Source organism: Sus scrofa, chromosome 14 (assembly GCF_000003025.6).
Source record: "Sus scrofa isolate TJ Tabasco breed Duroc chromosome 14, Sscrofa11.1, whole genome shotgun sequence".
Taxonomy (NCBI): domain Eukaryota; kingdom Metazoa; phylum Chordata; class Mammalia; order Artiodactyla; family Suidae; genus Sus; species Sus scrofa.
The window spans coordinates 64,314,882-64,332,823 of NC_010456.5; the positions used below are offsets into that span (position 1 = coordinate 64,314,882).

General features: G+C 44.2%; 1 protein-coding gene and 1 long non-coding RNA gene across 10 annotated transcripts in view; one reads left to right on the forward strand and one right to left on the reverse strand.

Annotated features, from left to right (window-relative positions):
• LOC110256801 overlaps nt 1-17,942 on the forward strand; it is a 93,018-nt gene that overhangs the window by 13,696 nt on the left and 61,380 nt on the right. For 2 of the 4 annotated variants that reach the window (XR_002338815.1, XR_002338814.1), the window contains exon 2: nt 640-760. This is a non-coding gene — a long non-coding RNA (uncharacterized LOC110256801). Of the gene's footprint in view, nt 1-639; nt 761-3,744; nt 6,192-17,942 lie in introns of those variants that run through there. The other 2 variants (XR_002338812.1, XR_002338813.1) reach the window with 2 other exon arrangements.
• The window catches only part of RHOBTB1 (Rho related BTB domain containing 1), a 138,871-nt gene continuing 132,508 nt past the window's right edge, over nt 11,580-17,942 (reverse strand). For 5 of the 6 annotated variants that reach the window (XM_021073598.1, XM_021073600.1, XM_021073597.1 and 2 more), the window contains 3 exons: nt 17,399-17,487; nt 14,344-14,449; nt 11,617-13,800 (listed from right to left, as the gene is read on the reverse strand). In XM_021073598.1, coding sequence (XP_020929257.1) covers nt 13,631-13,800; nt 14,344-14,449; nt 17,399-17,487 — 365 coding nt within the window. In that variant the 3' untranslated portion in view covers nt 11,617-13,630. Of the gene's footprint in view, nt 13,801-14,343; nt 14,450-17,398; nt 17,488-17,942 lie in introns of all 6 variants that reach the window. The other variant, XM_021073601.1, reaches the window with a different exon arrangement.

Here is a 17,942-nt window from a genome sequence, read left to right on the forward strand (position 1 = left end):
AGAAGCAGCCAGAAGGTGATCCAGGTTAGCTAGATGGTTTCAAATGCCCAGTGGTCCTGAATTTCAGGGTTTCTTGGAAAAGCTGGATCGGAGACCCAGCAAGGGCTTCCTGCTGCTTCTCAAACCCAAGCCTTAGTCACTGTCTGCAGGCTCAGGGCACCCTTACCAAGCAGCACAGCGGTGCAAGACCCTGCTCACGCATCACTGCTGGCAGAAATAGGAAAGCTCTTGGGAGAATGGTGCCTTCAGGCCACCTCTCAAAGTCTTGACCCTGTTGGAGCAGGGAATATAAGAGAGTCCTGGCCCTTCTTGCACTTCCTCAAGGCAGGGGAGGGAGAGCCTGAGCAGCCCTGTCCAGTGAGGGTCCCACAGCCACTAATGAGGTTGGCTGCTGCTCTGTAGGGGAGGAACGAAAGGTGGGAGTGGTCAGAGGCTCTGGAAGTTTTGCTCCAAGACTCCCCCATGGTGGGGAGGCCTGTGAAATTTACTGAAACATGGGTGGGCCGCTAAGGGTTCCCTTCTAAAGTGGCTGTGCCTGTGGTGCTAAAAATAACAATTACACTATTATGAGAAGCATGGGCTCAAGGCATTTTCAAGTCTGACATTTATGAATAATACCCTTTCTGACACCTGTTGCAGACATAATCTGCCATGTCTCCATTCACCTTGAATGATTGGAATGTCGGATCCTGTGGAAGTTGTTGAAAACCAAAGGTGGAACAGCTGGAGCGTTCTAGTACCAAGTGCCCAAGAATACATGGTAAGTTAGTAATTTTGATAGAAAGAAAGATGTTTGTTTCTGGAAAGGTTACCTTGGGGAAAGGGGGACTTTTTCCTCCCCAACATGCCCTGCACCAGGGATTCCTAACTGGTATCCTCGCTGGCAGTCTCTTTGCACACCATTCCTTCTGTGCTGGCATTTGGCCTCCTTAGAACCACTGAGAAGGGGCAGCCAGGGAGTGGCTGGGGCTGCAGCCAGGCCACAGGGCTAGCTTGAAGGCAGAACAATGAGTTTACCTAGAAATCCTCAAGAGACTCTTTTTGGTGAAGGCGTCTTGTGGAAGTTTGAGTTTGCTGCTTCTTGCACTGATGGTAAAATTGATAAGCGAGCAGTGATGTGTCTCATTATAGAACTTCCAGGCTGAATTCTTTTCAACCCTCAGCTGAGATGGTTGTATCTAGGACAAGCCCTCTGTGCCTCCTTGACGATGGTTATACAGATGGATAGAAACTCATGGAGTTGTATGTAGTGGGACATCCAAGAAGAAACGGCTGCTTCTTGAAGCTTTGTGGCCTGGGGCAGGTCCCTGAATTGAGGAGTGAGTCAAGTAGGTTAACTGGGGGAAAGAGCATCAGATGGCCGAGGGAACAGTATGTACAGAGACCACAGGGCAAGAACACAGCCAATTAAAGGCTCATCAAGAAGACTCGTTTGGCTGGAACGCAATAGGTGAGGGGAGGGGAGGCAGGGAGGTGTTCTGGAAGGGAGTCAGGGCAAACCAGGTGGGCTGCACTTCTCAACCTCCTTGCCCATTAGAATCGCTCAGAATGCTCCAAAAACACAAGGATCCTGGCACTATCCCTTCATAGTTTGTACTGACCTTGAGACTCTCCAGTTCTTCCACTGAAAAGAATGTTGTTGCCGCTCTTGTTGTTGATGAAGAAATATTTGTTATTTTGAACTTTTCCTGAACCAAAGATCATGAACTTGAGAAGTTCAGACCCTCTCTGAAAAGTTTGTGTGAGAACAACGAGACAACATGGCTTTTTGGGAGGCTTCTTCTTTCCTGGGAGTCCAATAGGAAAGTAGCTGGGCCTCCTTTAGGTCAATCATCTTCAGACAGTTGAAGCTGCTAAGGTACAGTGGCTGCCCCACTTGGGGAGGTACCATCTCAATGATCAAAAGCTTTGGTGTGATGGGTGGAGTTTGTGTCAGTTAAGTGAACCTGAGTTAATGCAGGAATCAGGCAAGGAAGTTCAGAGAGCAGTTCTGACAAGTAGCTTTTCAAGTGATAGATGTCAATAGGGAGTCAGCAGGGAGTCAGATGTCAGCAGGGAGTTCTCGTTGTGGCACAGCAGAAACAAATCCAACTAGTATCCATGAGGATGCAGGTTCAATCACTGGCCTCGCTTAGTGGGTTAAGGATATGGCATTGCTGGAGCTGTGGTGAAGGTGAGCAGCTGTAGCTTGGATTCAACCCCTAGCCTGGGATCTTCCATATGTCACAGGTGCAGCCCTAAAAAGCAAAAACAAATAAAGCCAGCAGAGGCAGAACTTTTTTCCTTCACTCTGAGTCCTGACCCCATTTCCAGCTCTCCTTTTCTCCCTTTTGGGCACAGAGTAACCTTCATTATCTCCCCATCTCCGTTTTCTCTTTCCCCCAGTCAAAAGCCAGCTCTGGAAAACCAGTCAACTCTGATTGTGGCAGAAGACCACAACAATATCTCCCATTCCACAGGTTCTTCTTACAATTGACCTTGACACTTCTCCCATTGAGTGGTAAAGTCTGTGCCCTCTCCCATTGAACTTGGGTGGACCTTTTTGGCTGCCTCAAACAATAGAGTATGGGGAGAAATGACACTATGTTAGTCCTGATGCTGGATCAAAAACACATCCTGTACTTCTACATTTCTCTCTGGAGACACACACTCTTAGAACCCACCTGCCATTCTATTAAAAAAAAAAAAAAAAAAAAGCCCGTGAGCAGTTCTTGTTGTGGCTCAGTGGGTTACAAACCTGGTAGTATCCATGAGGATGTGAGTTCGATCCCTGGCCTCACTCAGTGGGTTAAGGATCTGGTGTTGCCCTGAGCGCTAGTGCAGGTTGCAGATATGGCTCGGATCCAGCATTGGTATGGCTGTGGCATAGGCCAGTGGCTGCAGCTCCAATTCGACCTCTAGCCTGGGAACTTGCATATGCCATGGGTGCCGCCCTAAAAAGAAAAAAAAAAAATCCCAAACAAGCCCCTGCAGAGAGACCAGATGGATAGATATTATAGAGATATTCTTGTCCACAGTCCTGCAGAGCTCTCGTCTATGAACCAGCATCAACCACCAAATATGTGAGACACTTCCAGGTGGTTCCAACCCCTAGCCATTCAGTTACCACTGACCTCCAGTTCTTGGCTGATGCCCCAAATATTGGGAAGGAGAGACAAGCTGGCCAAACTGTTTCCTCTCTCAATTCTGGACTTAATTTGGATCTCTACTCCAATAACTCAGCTAGGAGAGGACTTCCTTGATGGCCTCTGTCTAAAATGGTAGTCTTGATTGTTTTCTATCATCTCCCTTTTTGCTTCATAGCAATTACTGATAAAAGTACATATTTGTTGATTTTCATTGCATGCCTCCCCATGATGGAATGTCAACTTCACAATGATAGGGATGCTGGCACTTAGAAAAGTGACTGCTCCTATGAGGCAGGTATCAGTGCAATAAAAATGTGTGGAATGAATAAAACTTGACAATTAACTATCAGTTCACTCTTTCAGAATCATGTCAGACATGATATGTCAAGCTATCCCAACACTTTTTGCCCTGGAGCCTGGGTTATGCCTTAGAGTAAATTGCACATAATCATGCATTACTGATAGGCATACAATTTTGAGATGTTTATTGTTTTATGGTTGTTATTATTTGGCTGTGTCCAGCCAGATACTAGGTGCTCGCCCGGGTCATAGACTGGGTCTCATATGTGTCGAAGTTCAGAAAGTCTTAGATGAATTGATTTGTGATCATCTTTAGATCAACCCTTTGGCAAGGTAGAAGGAGGACTAAATTGACATATAATCATGAGGCTTCCCAAGATGAGGCATGGATGGTTTGCACCACACCCACAGAAGATATTTCTAACACTGAATGAAATGAAGCTACCTCCTGGAAGAATACAATAGAAGAGAAAGTCAGTTCTGATGCCAGAGATTTAAGATTAAGGTGTTCAATTTGAATCTCTGTAGGATTTGAAAAGTGGACTTTTATCACCTATCCTACCACAAAGCCTCCAAATCTTCATTTGCATCATCTGGGTATGGTCTGATGTTGGTCAAATGGATTTCTAAGGGCCTGACCCAGGAGCAGGGGTCAGGTTTGGGGTGAGGGAGAGTGCAAGATGGGAAAGTGACACCTATAATGCATTCCTTCCGACTTGAGGATCAAGGAGACCCTGTTAACACATTTTGCTGGGAATGGGTGGTCTGTTTAAGGAGAAGTGAGATCTGGAATGATCTTCAGCCTGGAAAGCCTTGATTTCCTGTGTGGATTATTGGGTCAAGACACTGTGAATAGAAGCATGGTTTCAGGGCAATCACCTGAGGGCCTCCCTTTTATCAAGGGTTTTTAAGATGGGGAGATATATCCCAATTGGCTATGCATGCAGTCATTTTTTGCTTTATGGACTACATAATTGAGAAGAACATCCCCACTGCAAATACACCATTTTGGAAAGAGTTAGTTTCAACAAACATTATCATCCATAGAGACATCATCCACCCCCTATTACCAACATATTCATCAAGCAGAAACAACCCAAACTCTGAAAACAAAAAGATACTCCACTGAGAAGAGCTCAGGTATTTCCTGTCTGTATCCTCCCTCAGCAAGTTGCAAAAAGATACGTGGATCAATAAAACCATTCTCTTACCCACAGAACTATCTGAAATAAAATCAGAAAAATGATCCAAGGGAAGATACTGCCCTATGGCTGATGATGGCAGGTTTGCTGAGCATTTGGGCAGATGAAGGAATGCTCTGTTCATTTACTAAAAATAGTAGGTCTAGATTCCAATTCTTAGGCTCTGAGCAATGACTTTACTTTAGGTCCTATGGTTAGCTCAATAAAAATCAGGCTGTGAAACTATAGAAATCAAGCAGTTGGTATTAAAATAAAAATTTTTAAAGACTTGAAATCCTGAGTCTTTGATGCTTTCTGCTGGACCAGTTCTGGTGTGTATTGGGAGATGGTAGGAATTTTGAGGAAGAATCAGAATTGCCATCCTGGGGATTTTTTTTAGAAATTGCTGTAAATCTAGAAAATGCTGTGTGGCAAGAATTTGTTTAGGTTCAAGTCAATCGTTATTAAATTGTTTTGCATAATCTAGGGAAAATTCAATGACCTTTTGAAATAAGGTTTTGTGTACATTTTGGGGGAGGATGATTATGTTTGAGATTCTGCAATTTTGGAAAGTTAATCAAGATGACTTCATCTTTTGATCTTCTTCAAACTGACTCCTGAAGCTTTTTGACTTGGGAGCAAAAGAGGATGCAACATGTCATCGGCACACACAAATTTTGTCAGTGTGCCCCATCACACTGATCTAGGTGGTTTTTCAGAATTTCAAGGTAGAGGCTAGTGAGCAGATCAACTTGTGCCCTCCCAGATGCCCTTGGGTCCTTTTCACTTTTGTGGGTGTCCCTACCATCTTTTATGTTTTGCTTCCCTTTAACAGCCCACACCTGTGACCCTCCTTGGAAGATTTCCTACTTGCTACTGGAACCACTTTCTTCAACTCACTAATGCAGGCCTAAAGCCCAGGAGTTTACACCTCTACCCTCTACTTCCCTGCCCAAAGCACTTAGCCTTTGACTACCTGTGTAGAAATACAAAAGTCAGCTTTGAGGGTGTCCTTTGTGCTCCAGGGCACACCTCTAGACTGGATTGAGAGTGGGACTGCTTGAAACCGTGGCCCTGCTGGACTTCTTACCTTCCTGCTACCTTCACCCTCCCTTGTCCATCTCATCTCAGGGCATTTTTTAAATCAATCACTGGCCTGTGAATCTCCCTCTAGGCTTAGCTTCTGGGGAAACCATTACTTTACCCATAAGATGTAAGAATTAAATGCAGTAAATTAAATGCATGTAAAGCACTTATTGCTTGGCCCTAATATATACTCAAAAATATTAAATATTATTATCATGGTTCTCACGTTCATGTTTTGGACTCTGGTAGTAGATTGGTGCCGAGCTCAGAACCTTAATTCATTGGGTTGAGCACAGTAAGGAAACACTGGAATAAGAAGGAAAGAACATGTGAATACGTGTCTTAATTGATATCCCAAGGCCTCAGCACCCTGGCTGTCTATGCAAATGTAAGCAAAATGGACGAAAGTATACCCAGAAGTGCAGGATTTCTGGGGAAAGAGTCCACTGCCTTCTAATTAAAAAAAAAAATATTGGTAAGCCCATTTCTCTACGAGTTGGACATTTCAAATGTTTAGTCATTTACTATGACTACTTACTTTTTTTTTGGTCATTTAAGTTATATCATTATGTTATTTTCATGTATGTATGTTCATTGAAGTATAGTTGATTTACAATGTTGTGTTAATTTCTGCTGTACAGCAAAGTGATTCAGTTATGCATATATATATATATATATATATATATATATATATATACACAATCTTTTAAAAAAACTCTTTTCCATTATATATATATATATTTGTCTACACCCATGGTATGCGGTGATTCCTGGGCCAGGGATCAAACCCGAGCCACAGACAACCTGGGCTACTGCAGTGACCATACTGGATCCTTAACCCCCTGTGCCATAAGGGAACTCCCCCATTACAGTTTATCATAGAATATTGAATATAATTCCCTGGGCTATATAGTAAGACTTGTTGTTTACCCATCCTATATATAATTGTTTTCATCTGCTAACCCCAAATTCCTAGTTCATTCCTCCCTCTCCCCACTCCCTCTTGGGAACCACCAGTCTGTTTTCTTTGTCTGGGAGTCTGTGTCTGTTTCATAAAAGTTCATTTGTGTCATTTTTAGATTCCACATATAAGTGATATCATATGGTATTTGCCTTTGTCTTACTTCAGGTAGTCTGAGAATCTCTAGTTGCATCCATATTGCTACAAATGGCATCATTTCATTCTTTTTTATGACTGAGTAGTAGTCCATTGTATATATGTACCACAGCTTTATCCATTCCTCTGTTGATGGATATTTAGGTTGCTTCCATGTCTTGGCTATTGTGAATAGGCTGCTACAAACATAGGGGTACCTGTTTCTTTTTGAATTATTTCTGTCTGGATACTTGCCCAGGAGTGAGATTGCTAAATCATATGGCAGCTCTATTTTTAGGTTTTTGAGGAACCTCCATACTATTTTCTGTAGTGGCTCTGTGTGTAGAAGGGTTCCCTTTTGTCCACACTTTTTAGCATTTGTTTTTTTGTAGACTTTTTAATGATATCCATTCTGACTGGCATGAGGTGGCACTTCATTGTAGTTTTGATTTGCATTTATTTCTCTAATAATTAGTGATGTTGAGCATCTTTTCATGTGCCTACTGCCCATCCGTATGTCTTCTTTGGAGAAATGTCAATTTAGTTCTTCTGCTCATTTTTTGATTGAGTTGTTTGTTTTTTGTTGAGTTGCGTGAGCTATTTCTATATTTTGGAAATTAAGCCCATGGATGACTACTTATTTTTAACGAATTCTCTCACATATATAAATGAAAATATATCTTAGTAGTGGTGGGCTTGAGGTCCAAGCATCCCACTGAGGGTGAGGCTGAGGAAGGAATCACAGTAGTCTGAACACCCTCCATCTAATGAATTGGGTAGTTTTGCTCTGTGGTTTACCACCCAGAGTGAAAAACGAAGTTTTGCATTCATATGGATATGAGTACAGAATTTAAGAGTCATAAAGAATCTGAAAGGTTCTGAGACACTTTGACCAATCTGTAGAATTTGTACTGGTAGGATGCTTTTTCTTTAGACTTCATATGTGAAATAAAACTTAAGGGCAACGTTTAATGTGTATGCAGAAGCTCTCTAGGGTTTTGGTTGTTTTTTTTTTCCCCTCTTCCATACCAGTGGCATGTATCCCAGGCCAGGGATTGAACCTGTGCCACAGCAGTGACCAGAGCCACTGCAGTCACTACACTGGATCCTTAACCCACTGTTCCACAAGAGGACTCCTCTCCAGGGGTTTTTCAAAGGCAGAAAATCAGAAATGTTAGTATTTGAGGGGCTTTTGAGAAATCTTCTTGTTCTCTTGCCTTTCATGAGGGTCAGATGACACAAAATGCCAAGGTCAGATGGGACTGACCAGCTCATTCTGCTCTCTGACTACTTCCACCAGCAGGAAAGCTTCAGGTGCTAGGGAGTTAAGTTTCGTTTCTGTGTCAGGAGACAGCCAGTCACTGGGCTGGGCCAGAGCCTTTCAGATTCTTGATGATTCCTGAATTCTGTAGAATCATGTCAACTTAGTTCTGGGAGCAGGAAAGGACTTTTATCACTGAGTCCACTGTTCCCATCCATGTCCATCACATTAGAAGGCTTTGATTCTGTTCATCTGGAGCCGAACCTGGAATCTGCTTTTGGATCTTGACCCCAGGGCATGTGCAAGGAGGTTCACTGTAGTGCCTGGGAGTGGAATGGACTTGTGATTCTGTGGCCAGTGGAATGGGACAGGGTCATGTGAATGCTGGGCACAAACACTGAGCAGCCATGAAAAGCAGAGGGGTGTTGTACACATTGCAACATGGCTGGATTTCCAAAAGAATGAAATTTATTACTTAATACCCTTTTTGTAACGATCACACACGTGAACCAACACTGTATAAAGGACATCTGCACATTTAAAGACATCTACTGAACATATTATGGGAGTGGATATTATGGAAGGAGGAGAATATAAAAAGGAGAAGGCTAAAGAGGATAATGCTAGCACGAGCTAAGAACTGTTAACCAGAGTCTGGTTAACTCAACTCTGCATCCAAGCTTTGAGAACAATAGGAAAAAAAATGACTGGGAGCAATTAAAAAAAGAGCTCCAAGTGAAACAGAAGCTTCCCTTAGGGCGGTCTAGCCCTTACTCCACAGCGAGGGAGGGAGGAATGGTCAGGGGCAATGTCTTCTTGGAATGAGCCATACTCTCCTCCCCAGATCCTCCCACCACCTGCCTCTTGTCTTTCCACAGCTCCTATTTCTTAATCTTTTAATCATTGTCATGAAGCACTAAGCAGCAAGGTTAGCACATCATTTAAAGAAATGCAGGGAAAGATGACATCGTTCTGTTTTCTAACTGGCAGAGTAGTCCTTTCTCCTGGATTTCTTGCCTGGGTATTTGACATGCCAAGTACGCAGGTTCATTTACTGAGCAATAACTATGTGCGAGGCACTGTGTCAAGTACTTTACCTAAATCATCCCACTTAATGGGCACCAAAAACCCAGTGAAAACCATTCTCATATTTTTTGGATGACTAAACCTTAGAGAGTTGGTGGATCTTTTCACACAACAATTAAACTTAATATTCCATGGGCATTATTGCTCCAATTGGGATACCATGAATCATCAAAAGGAGGTTTATTTTTTATCAGATTGGAAAGAAACCAAAAAAAAAAAAAAATGCCCAAACTTTGGTTGGCATCCAAGCAGAGAGAAATGAATCAAGTTCTTTTCTCATTGATCATGTGCAAAATCTAACCATTCTTGTCTTTGGGATTGAGAATCTATTCAGATTCCAAGAATTTAAGTGCTCCTTCCATGGGGCCACATTTAGGAATCACTCATTTCATCTGCATTCTACTGGAAAGGCATGTTGCTAAGAAGCTCTGTTCCTTGAGAAACGGGGAGCAAGAGGAGTGAATTGCTGGCAAGTCCCTTCATGCCTTCCACTGTTGTTTCTAGCACTTTCGTGTGTATGAATGTGCAATGGTGTGATTGATTTGTTTCCACCCAAGAGTTCTCTGCTCTCATATTATTTCCATATTTCGTAAACGGCAGTCTGTAAAAGTCTAAGTGATGAGACACCTGCATGTGAACCCAGGGAAAAATCATGCATATAAATGGCATAAGTAGAAATACCCACTTAAGGGCACAATCAGCACAGGTTGAAATTTTCAAATGTAGCCCAAGGGAAGAGCACAGCTTCTTCTCTTATAGGAAGTCGCCAGTGTTGCCACACCAGTGCCTTTCCATGTTGCATACATCACCCACCTCCTAACTGGAAATTCCCACCAAATTCTTCATCTGAAAATAAATAAAGCCATGAAATATGGAATACTGTCATAAATTAGTACTTTGGCAAAAATAAAGAGCACATCCATGGCTCAAAGTGCTAAGTTCAACTTCCATGGCTCTGGTAAGTGGCCCTTCTCTCCCCCTCCCCCGCTTTTTGCTTTTTAGGGCCCCACACGGCATGTGGAGGCTCCCAGGCTAGGGGTCGAATTGGAGCTACAGCTGCCAGCCTACACCACAGCCATAGCAATGCTGGATTTGAACTGCATCTGCAACCTACACCGCAGCTCAGGGCAATGCCAGATCCTTAACCCACTGAGTGAGGCCAGGGATCAAACCCGCATCCTCATGGATCCTTGTTGGAGTTCACTTCATGCTGAGCCATGAAGGGAACTCCTTTTCTTTCCTTTTCTTTTCTCTTCTTTCTTTTCTTTTCCTTTCCTTTCTTCCTTCTTTCCTTCCTTCCTTCCTTCCATTACCTTTAGCCTTTTCCCCACTTCATTCCCTTTTTTCTTGATTACTTATGCACATGTACACACACAATCTAAACACATTCTCCCTGGCTAATTTTTAACACCGCATCTTTTATGCCATAGTCACTTTCTTTCAGAAATGCTGCACTCTTAAGTTTCCAAATTCAGATTTCACTTTATTTTTTCATCAGACTAGAATTTATTCTACTTAGCCAATGTCAGAGTGATGAAAAACTGAATTTTGACAACTGGTATACCAGACAATGGAAGGAAGTGTGAAAAAATAATCTTAGAAGTATAGGCATCTTGGTTTTGAATGTCTCTAATGAAAATACTTAGTCTAAACCAGTAGAATTTGTGGTCCCTATAATGCTGACATAGGGTTGTTGAAATCTTCAGTGGTTTGCCAAGTATTGCCCTAGGAGAAACTCTGGCAAGATTTTTCTATAGGTTAAGACCCACTGGTATGCATTATGTGAAAGGTGCCTAATCTGGACCAACTACCTTTAAGACATGTGCAAATGTGTTGGAGACTCAATGTCTTCTTTCTGCAGTTTCTTTTTTTTTTTTTTTTTTTTTAATAGTTGTCAACTCCTTTCCATGGAGTTATAGGGAATTTGCCACTCAGGAAATCCCCCTTCGTGACCTCATTAGAGACTCTTTTTCCACCTGATCTTGGGGCAGAAAGAAGTGCCTAGAAGTGCCTAGAAGTGCAGAAATTGTTGACAGACTTTTCCAAAGGCTCTCTCAGATCTGTTTCACAAGCCCACCAATGCAAACTTTCATTTCACTGCTACAGAATGACCCAAACCCAGATTCTAGTAATCCCATTAGGGTAGAGATGTCGTTTTCGGTTTTTCCAAAACTATATCCTATCTAATGACACAACCATATTGGCCAAAGGCCAGACCCCTCATTTCCACCATGGCTCTCGGATCTCTGCTGGCAGTACTAAAGACAAAGATGATGCTTTTTCAAGCTGCCTTGTGCCTGGAGCACACAAGCCCTCACCCCCATCCCCTTGGACCTAGCACCTTTGAAGTTTTGATAGTTTTTTTTTTTTTAAAAGCAACCAAAACCACACCTATGATAACGATGGCAGTCCTTAAAGAAAAAGCTGGAGGCATTTTTATAGCTAAACAATTTTATTGACTTTTTGTGAAATAAAAAACACAAAACAAACCACCACGGTTAAAGGCCATAATCAGCGCCGACCAAATGAACCAGCCACTTGGTTACAGTAGCTGATAACAAGTACTAGTGGATATTATTGCTTATACCCCAGGTTCATTTATATGTCCATTACATTTTGGCAAGATTACAATCAAATGGGAGCTTTGGTTGTATCAATTCAACTCTGCCTACTCCTTGAAAACTCCACCTCTCCCATTTTAGGATGGGATATATGCCAATTCTTCCTGAGTCTTGACATCTATCCTCTCATTCTCTCTTTTCTCCTTCCATGAACAATTTACAATCTATTGACCAAAAGTGAAAGGGGATGCATTTATAACCATCCATCCCTACTCTACTGCCCCCTCCTTTGTCATGAGAGGGTGGTAACATTTCTGGACCTCTCCAAACTCTTGTCTCTGATGTGTATCTTCTGCTAGTAATAAATGCCCACCTATAATGTGGATAGATTTCCAAATACATTTGGCTGTCAGGATTGGAGTTTGGACTCAACTGTCTCTTCTCCAACTATTGAAGGCTACAAAAAAACCAAAAAATCAACAACCTTGAGCATCCATCAATTGACCTCTTGACAGGAGAAGCCTCAGCCTCCATCACACAGCATCCCATGAAAAGTATGGAACTGTGGCCTTAAGATGCTCTGTCCGAGTGCTGTAACATTTTCATTTACAGAGAAGCAGTGATGGACAGCCTTTCAAAAGCTCCCCTGCTCAATACTTTCTATATTAACACTGAAAACTCAGAATGACAAAGGGTCCGAACTAACTCACAATAGCACCATTTCCTAGACTCCTGGAGTAAAACTCCTGTCTGCGTTGGAAAATGCAGGGACCCTACCCGGCCTCCGGCTTCATGCCTTCACAGGCCCTGCTGAACTTCAGCAGGGGTGGGTGGTCTGCCTTGGTCTCCTTCTGCAGTGACATGGATTTTCCCTGGGAAGAGTTAAAAAGAAGGGGTCTTACAAAGTTGAAGTTGGCCACAGGTGAGAGACCTGAGGAAGCCTGTTTCTGGTGGTGAGATGCAACAAGCCTGCAGACGCTGTGGGGACAGAGTCCCGGGACCCTTGTCCATCTTGATTCAAGTCAGTGGAGAATCTGCATGCAGAAACACGGCAAGATCAAGGACTACCGAGAGACGTACATCCTAATCCAGCAATCCGAACACCAACACTCTTACGGATCTTTTGTGTTCAGGTCCACCAGTGGGTTTGCCCTGGATATCGCTGGGATTTAATAAGCCCTTCTAATGATGATCAAGATTATCCTCTTAAATCTAGACATTTTAAACAACAGAAGATTGGATATCACTATATTTTACATGGCACATATAACCATATAATTATTAGCACTTACGCGGCAAATATTGTAAATACACACTCTTGTAGTTGACTTGGTAATTATACCGACATTATTCGGCAGAACAAAGATTAAACACTCTCTAACTTGCTCGCTGGGGAATTTCATTCCAAGCCTTTACTTCACAACAAAAGGATCACCCTCTAATTAAGTAATAATGCTCAGTGGGCATGTGGGCAAAGAATCACAGGGCGACTTCATGGTTAATCTGTGGCCTGTAAAATAAAGTAATACACGGTATTTTCATTTACAAGAGACCATATAAAAATATTTTCCAATTTGGAATTTGAAACATGAAAGCTGGAATTTTTTTTTCCTTTGTATAAAAAGAAATGAATAATGGACTGAAGTTTATGAAGCCTCCTAACCAAAAAAAAAAAAAAAAAAAAAAAAGAAAAAGAAAAAAAAAAAATCTACATAGAAGTTGAAGGAATGCAGTGAGCGTCAACTTCCCTTTTTCGTCCAGGCTCATGGATGGTGAGCTTGTGCTTTGATCTCCACACAGAGAAATGCACAGAAGTGGAGGAAGATCAGTGCCTGAAACCTGAACTACATTTTCTCTCTAATAATAAGACTAATTTTACAGTAGTGCTTTTAAAAGTGGTGGGTCAGATGACTGATTTTTCTTTTCCCGCCTCAGGCGACTGCTGGAGATGAATTCCAGAAGCACCACTTTCGTCTCGAGTGATGTTTATTTAGTGCAATATCTTCCTTCTCTCTTTCCCTTTTCACACGTTGGTAGTGGTCTTCTTCCTTCAGGTACCACACGGGGGGCCAGCGGTGCCGCTCAAAGTACGCCTGGTTGTCTGGGGAAGGGAAGATGCAGATGATCCTACCTGCTGTCCCCAAGCAGCTTCTGTGCGCGGGGTTCTGTGCTTATGCTTCTCCTACGTGATTAGCTTGTGTGTCCTCCCAACAACACAAGTTTGGGGACTATGAGTAGGACTGCAGGCAGATCATGACACTGAAGTTCTGAGAGGTAGACTCAACGCCCCTTAAGTCACACAGCTGGACCCAGAGAGCCTGAACCCAGGACCCCCTGACTTTAGAGTGTACCCTCACTCCTAACTGTACCTCCCTGGACGAGGATGAGCCAACAACCTCAGCTCGCTCTGCAGTGGGGCCCCCTGAACCCCCTCTGCCCCAGTCCTCCCGACTGTGAAATTCTCCAGAGGGAATTTCCAACCTGTGGTTCCTTGTGTCACGTCACAGGACTCTGTGACTGCCACGCAGTTACAGGGACTACTCCACGAGCTGTGAGCTGCCTGGGTTCCTTCTCCAGGACAGTGAAGCAAACCCTTTGGTCAGAGGGTATGGCAGTTAGACAGATGGGGACTGCCCAGGCTTACCTGCGGACTTAGATTTGATTTCCTTGCGGAACTTGGAACAAACACTGTTGTAGTTGGTGCAGATGTGGTGCAAACACCAGGCGGCCAACTGGTGGGCATTGTGAAACTGCAGGGAAGTGACCAGAAAGGGGTCAGACTCTCTTTTCTAAAGTGGGGCTCTAAAGAGATAAAAAGCCATCATTGGGGTCAAAGAAAAAAGGGCCCCCATGACTAATTCAGACACTGCTTGTTTGGATGACTGTTTCTGACTTGGCCATGATCCCCACACCAGCCAAGTGTGGCATTTGGCACCCTTCTCCCCACACCCCCTATGACAGGTGCACTAAAAATAAACACTGTATCAGATCTGGAGTCTCAAGTATGCCCTGTTTCCCCCCCCCCCCGCCGCCCCCACCTGCCGTCTAGTGATCAGTGGCTGTGGCTTCTGGAAGGCACCAGCCAACAGCAGAAAGTGGCCATGTCATTCTGTTTAAGGACGCCCCAGCAACAGAATCCTCCGTGTCGCATGTCAGAGCTCGGCTTGCTGGGGCCAGAGATCTGAAAGAGGAGACTGCGGGACCATGTGGCTGTCCTATACCTGTCCCTAGGTTACATAAGGAGAGTGAGTGGTGTGGGCAGGGTGGGAGGAATCCCAATAGCCCGGCCACCCTATCCTTTCTGAGCAGGTGCTCAGGATGCTGGTGGCTGAGGTGGCTGTGACTAAAAAAGACCTGATGCTCAAAAATCAACAGTTAATTCCCCAGTCCTTCCCCAAATGTGGCAGGTCTCCCCATCCCTCACTCTTTCCGTCCAGGCCCCTTTCAGACCTCTCTTCTGCTGTCTGTTGCTCTGGAAGTTTCTTTGAGCAGGCAAACCCCAGAAACCCGTAGCAGGCTTGCTCAGGGGCCAAATCAACGCCCTGAACGGAGGCTAAGACAAAAGCCAAAGTCCTCAGAAACTGACTCTGCAAATCAAGACGCCCAACATCACAGACAATTTTAGTAGGTGCTTCCAACTTCTCTTGATAATTGACTTCTTTCTGAAAGTCAGCTCAGCGCAGTGGTTTCCTGAGTTGGCTCTACCTGTTCAGGAAAGTCAACTGTGCACATTTCTCCCTACTGTCTGAGCTCAGTCACTGTGAGTCATTAAAGTTGTTCAGGTGGGAGGATTTGTCACAGAAACCGGAAAATGCCACAGATCAGGGTCCTACTTGTCCCCAGGCTGACTGTTCAATACTCACCAATGCACCCTCCATTAGGGTCTAAGCAATGGGCTAAGATACGGGCGGCTCCACCCTAAACTCTTCCTGTCAAGGCCTGTCAGAGTTTAGCAGTAATCCTATTTCCCTGCAGGGTGTGTGTGTGTTGGGGGGGAGGTGGGGGGAAGGGGAGGGGGAGGGGGTGGCAACGCAAAGCAAACAGATGGACACAACTGTAAATCATTGCCTGGAGTGGGCGGGCCCTATGTGAAAGTTCTGGGTCATTTTATTTTTCTCTAGGAGAGAGCACAAGTCATAAACGGTCCCCCAGGCCTGTTTCAAAAGACACCAAGTTCCAAATGCAGACAATAAGTTTTGAGAAGCAGGGGGCTTGCTGATTTTACTGCAGTTCATGTCTGCTCTCAGTTTTAACCGTAACCGCCATTAGGTTTTTTGTTGTTTTTTTTAAACATTTGATTTTAATAACTGGTGCTTGTGTCTGTTTCTCTCAGTTGCCTATGATGGCCCCGAGGGCAGAAAACCTACTGTGTTTGTATCTACCTGTTTTCTCATCTAGGGTCGTGCCTGGTACAGGGGGAGAAAATCACACACACTTGTAGAATGTTACATCAGAACGAGCAGGTTGCTGTGAAGTCCTGCAGCCCTCCTTTTTCTCTTTTGAATCTGAAAATCTCCCGTGGCCGCAGCTGGAGTGGCCTGCGGGACACCTCCTAAAGGCTTCCCTCCTCTTCTTGACTGAGAAATACTGCTTTAAACTGTCTGACCTGGAGTTCCCATTGTGGCTGAGCAGGTTAACAATCTGATATAGCATCTGTGAGGATGCAGGTTCAATCCCTGGCCTCAGTCTGTGGGTTAGGCATCTGGTGTTGCCACAAGCTGCAGCGTAGGTCATGGATGCAGCTCGGATCCAGTGTTGCTGTGGCTGTGGCGCAGGCTGGCAGCTGCAGCTCCGATTGGACCCTTAGCCTGGGAACTTCCATATGCTGTAGATGTGGCTGTAAAAAGAAAAAAAAAAACAAAAAAACAAAAAAAAAAACCACCCCCAAAACGAAGACTGCCTGACCCAAGACTAGGTAAACCACTGCCCTAACAGGCTGACGAAAAGACAAGAATGGATTCTTAGTTCCTTCCTCCAAGACTAAACTCAGCACCAGACTCTGCCAAGGACTGGATCACTTGCACACATGCCCTGTATTAGGAGAGGGCTTTCCCTCTTCCCTGCTCTTTTTCCTGAACAATGTCTCCCACTTGATTCTCAAAATAATCTGTAAGGTTTGATGGGGTGTGAATTGCCATTCCCATTCCCTACAGGTGAGGAAATGGAGGCAGAGTTTAGCTTTGTGTCTGAAGTAAGTTATTTAGTGATGAAGCCGAGCCTGGACCTCAGACCCTCTCTAGAGGAAGCGGGCAAGTGTGTACTGGGATTAGGGACCTACGACATCAAAAGCAACCAATGCTGATTGAAAAAAGAAAAAGACCCAGGAGAGCCACAGTGGGGGGCATCTCTGGACTTCAGGGGATTCTAGAAACTGATTTCAGCCAATCCATGTCTAAGAATTCACAAAAGGAGGGACAAAGCCTTCCCCTCGCATGTCCCAAGTCCTTCTCCAACACTGAAACTGGTGCCTCAGGGGCACTGTGGAGCTGGCTGGGGGTAGGGTCCTTGTTTTACAAATGAAGCCCAGCTGGGAGATTGGTGCAGGAAACATAAAACTCTCAGATCTCACTGCATTCAGGGGGCCTCAGTGACTGAGTGGTGACATCTTTATTTAGACAGATGCAACAGTGGAATGTTCTATCAGTATTAAACGAATGAATGGAACATGCTTAAAAGGTGAAAAGCAAAATGCTACAGACCTGGGCCAATTCCAAGTAAGAGAGCACTTCCCCATCAATGCCCACGCCACTCATCGCAGCCTTGGTCAGCTCCTGAACGGCGTGCTGCTCTGGTGGGGGAGAGGGAACAGCAGGAAGTTAGTGCCTGGAGGGTCTGGTCTGAGGGGAAAAAGCATGGGGCACAGCCCTGCCAGCCACACAAACTGAATCGAGGGCCCATGCTGACGTGTGGCTGATCAATACGTGGAGCTCTGGTCTCCAGCCACTACACCAATGACTCTGGGGACACTTGTTGGTCCTTCTAAAATAGCCAGAGTCCTCCAGCCTTCACTGTCCAGTCTGGTAATCACTGACTACAAGAGACTATTTAAACTCAAATTCATTAAAATTCAAGAAAAAAAATTCAGTTTCCTCACTTGTATCACTCCAGTTTTCAGTATTCTCTGACAGAAGAGTGACTGGTAACAGAAATGAGTCCAAATGGGGCCTTGAAGTTGGGAATGCATAGGTCTGTTTCAACAGCAACAGGTGGGGGATGGACTGTTTCAACCTCTTAGATTCTAAA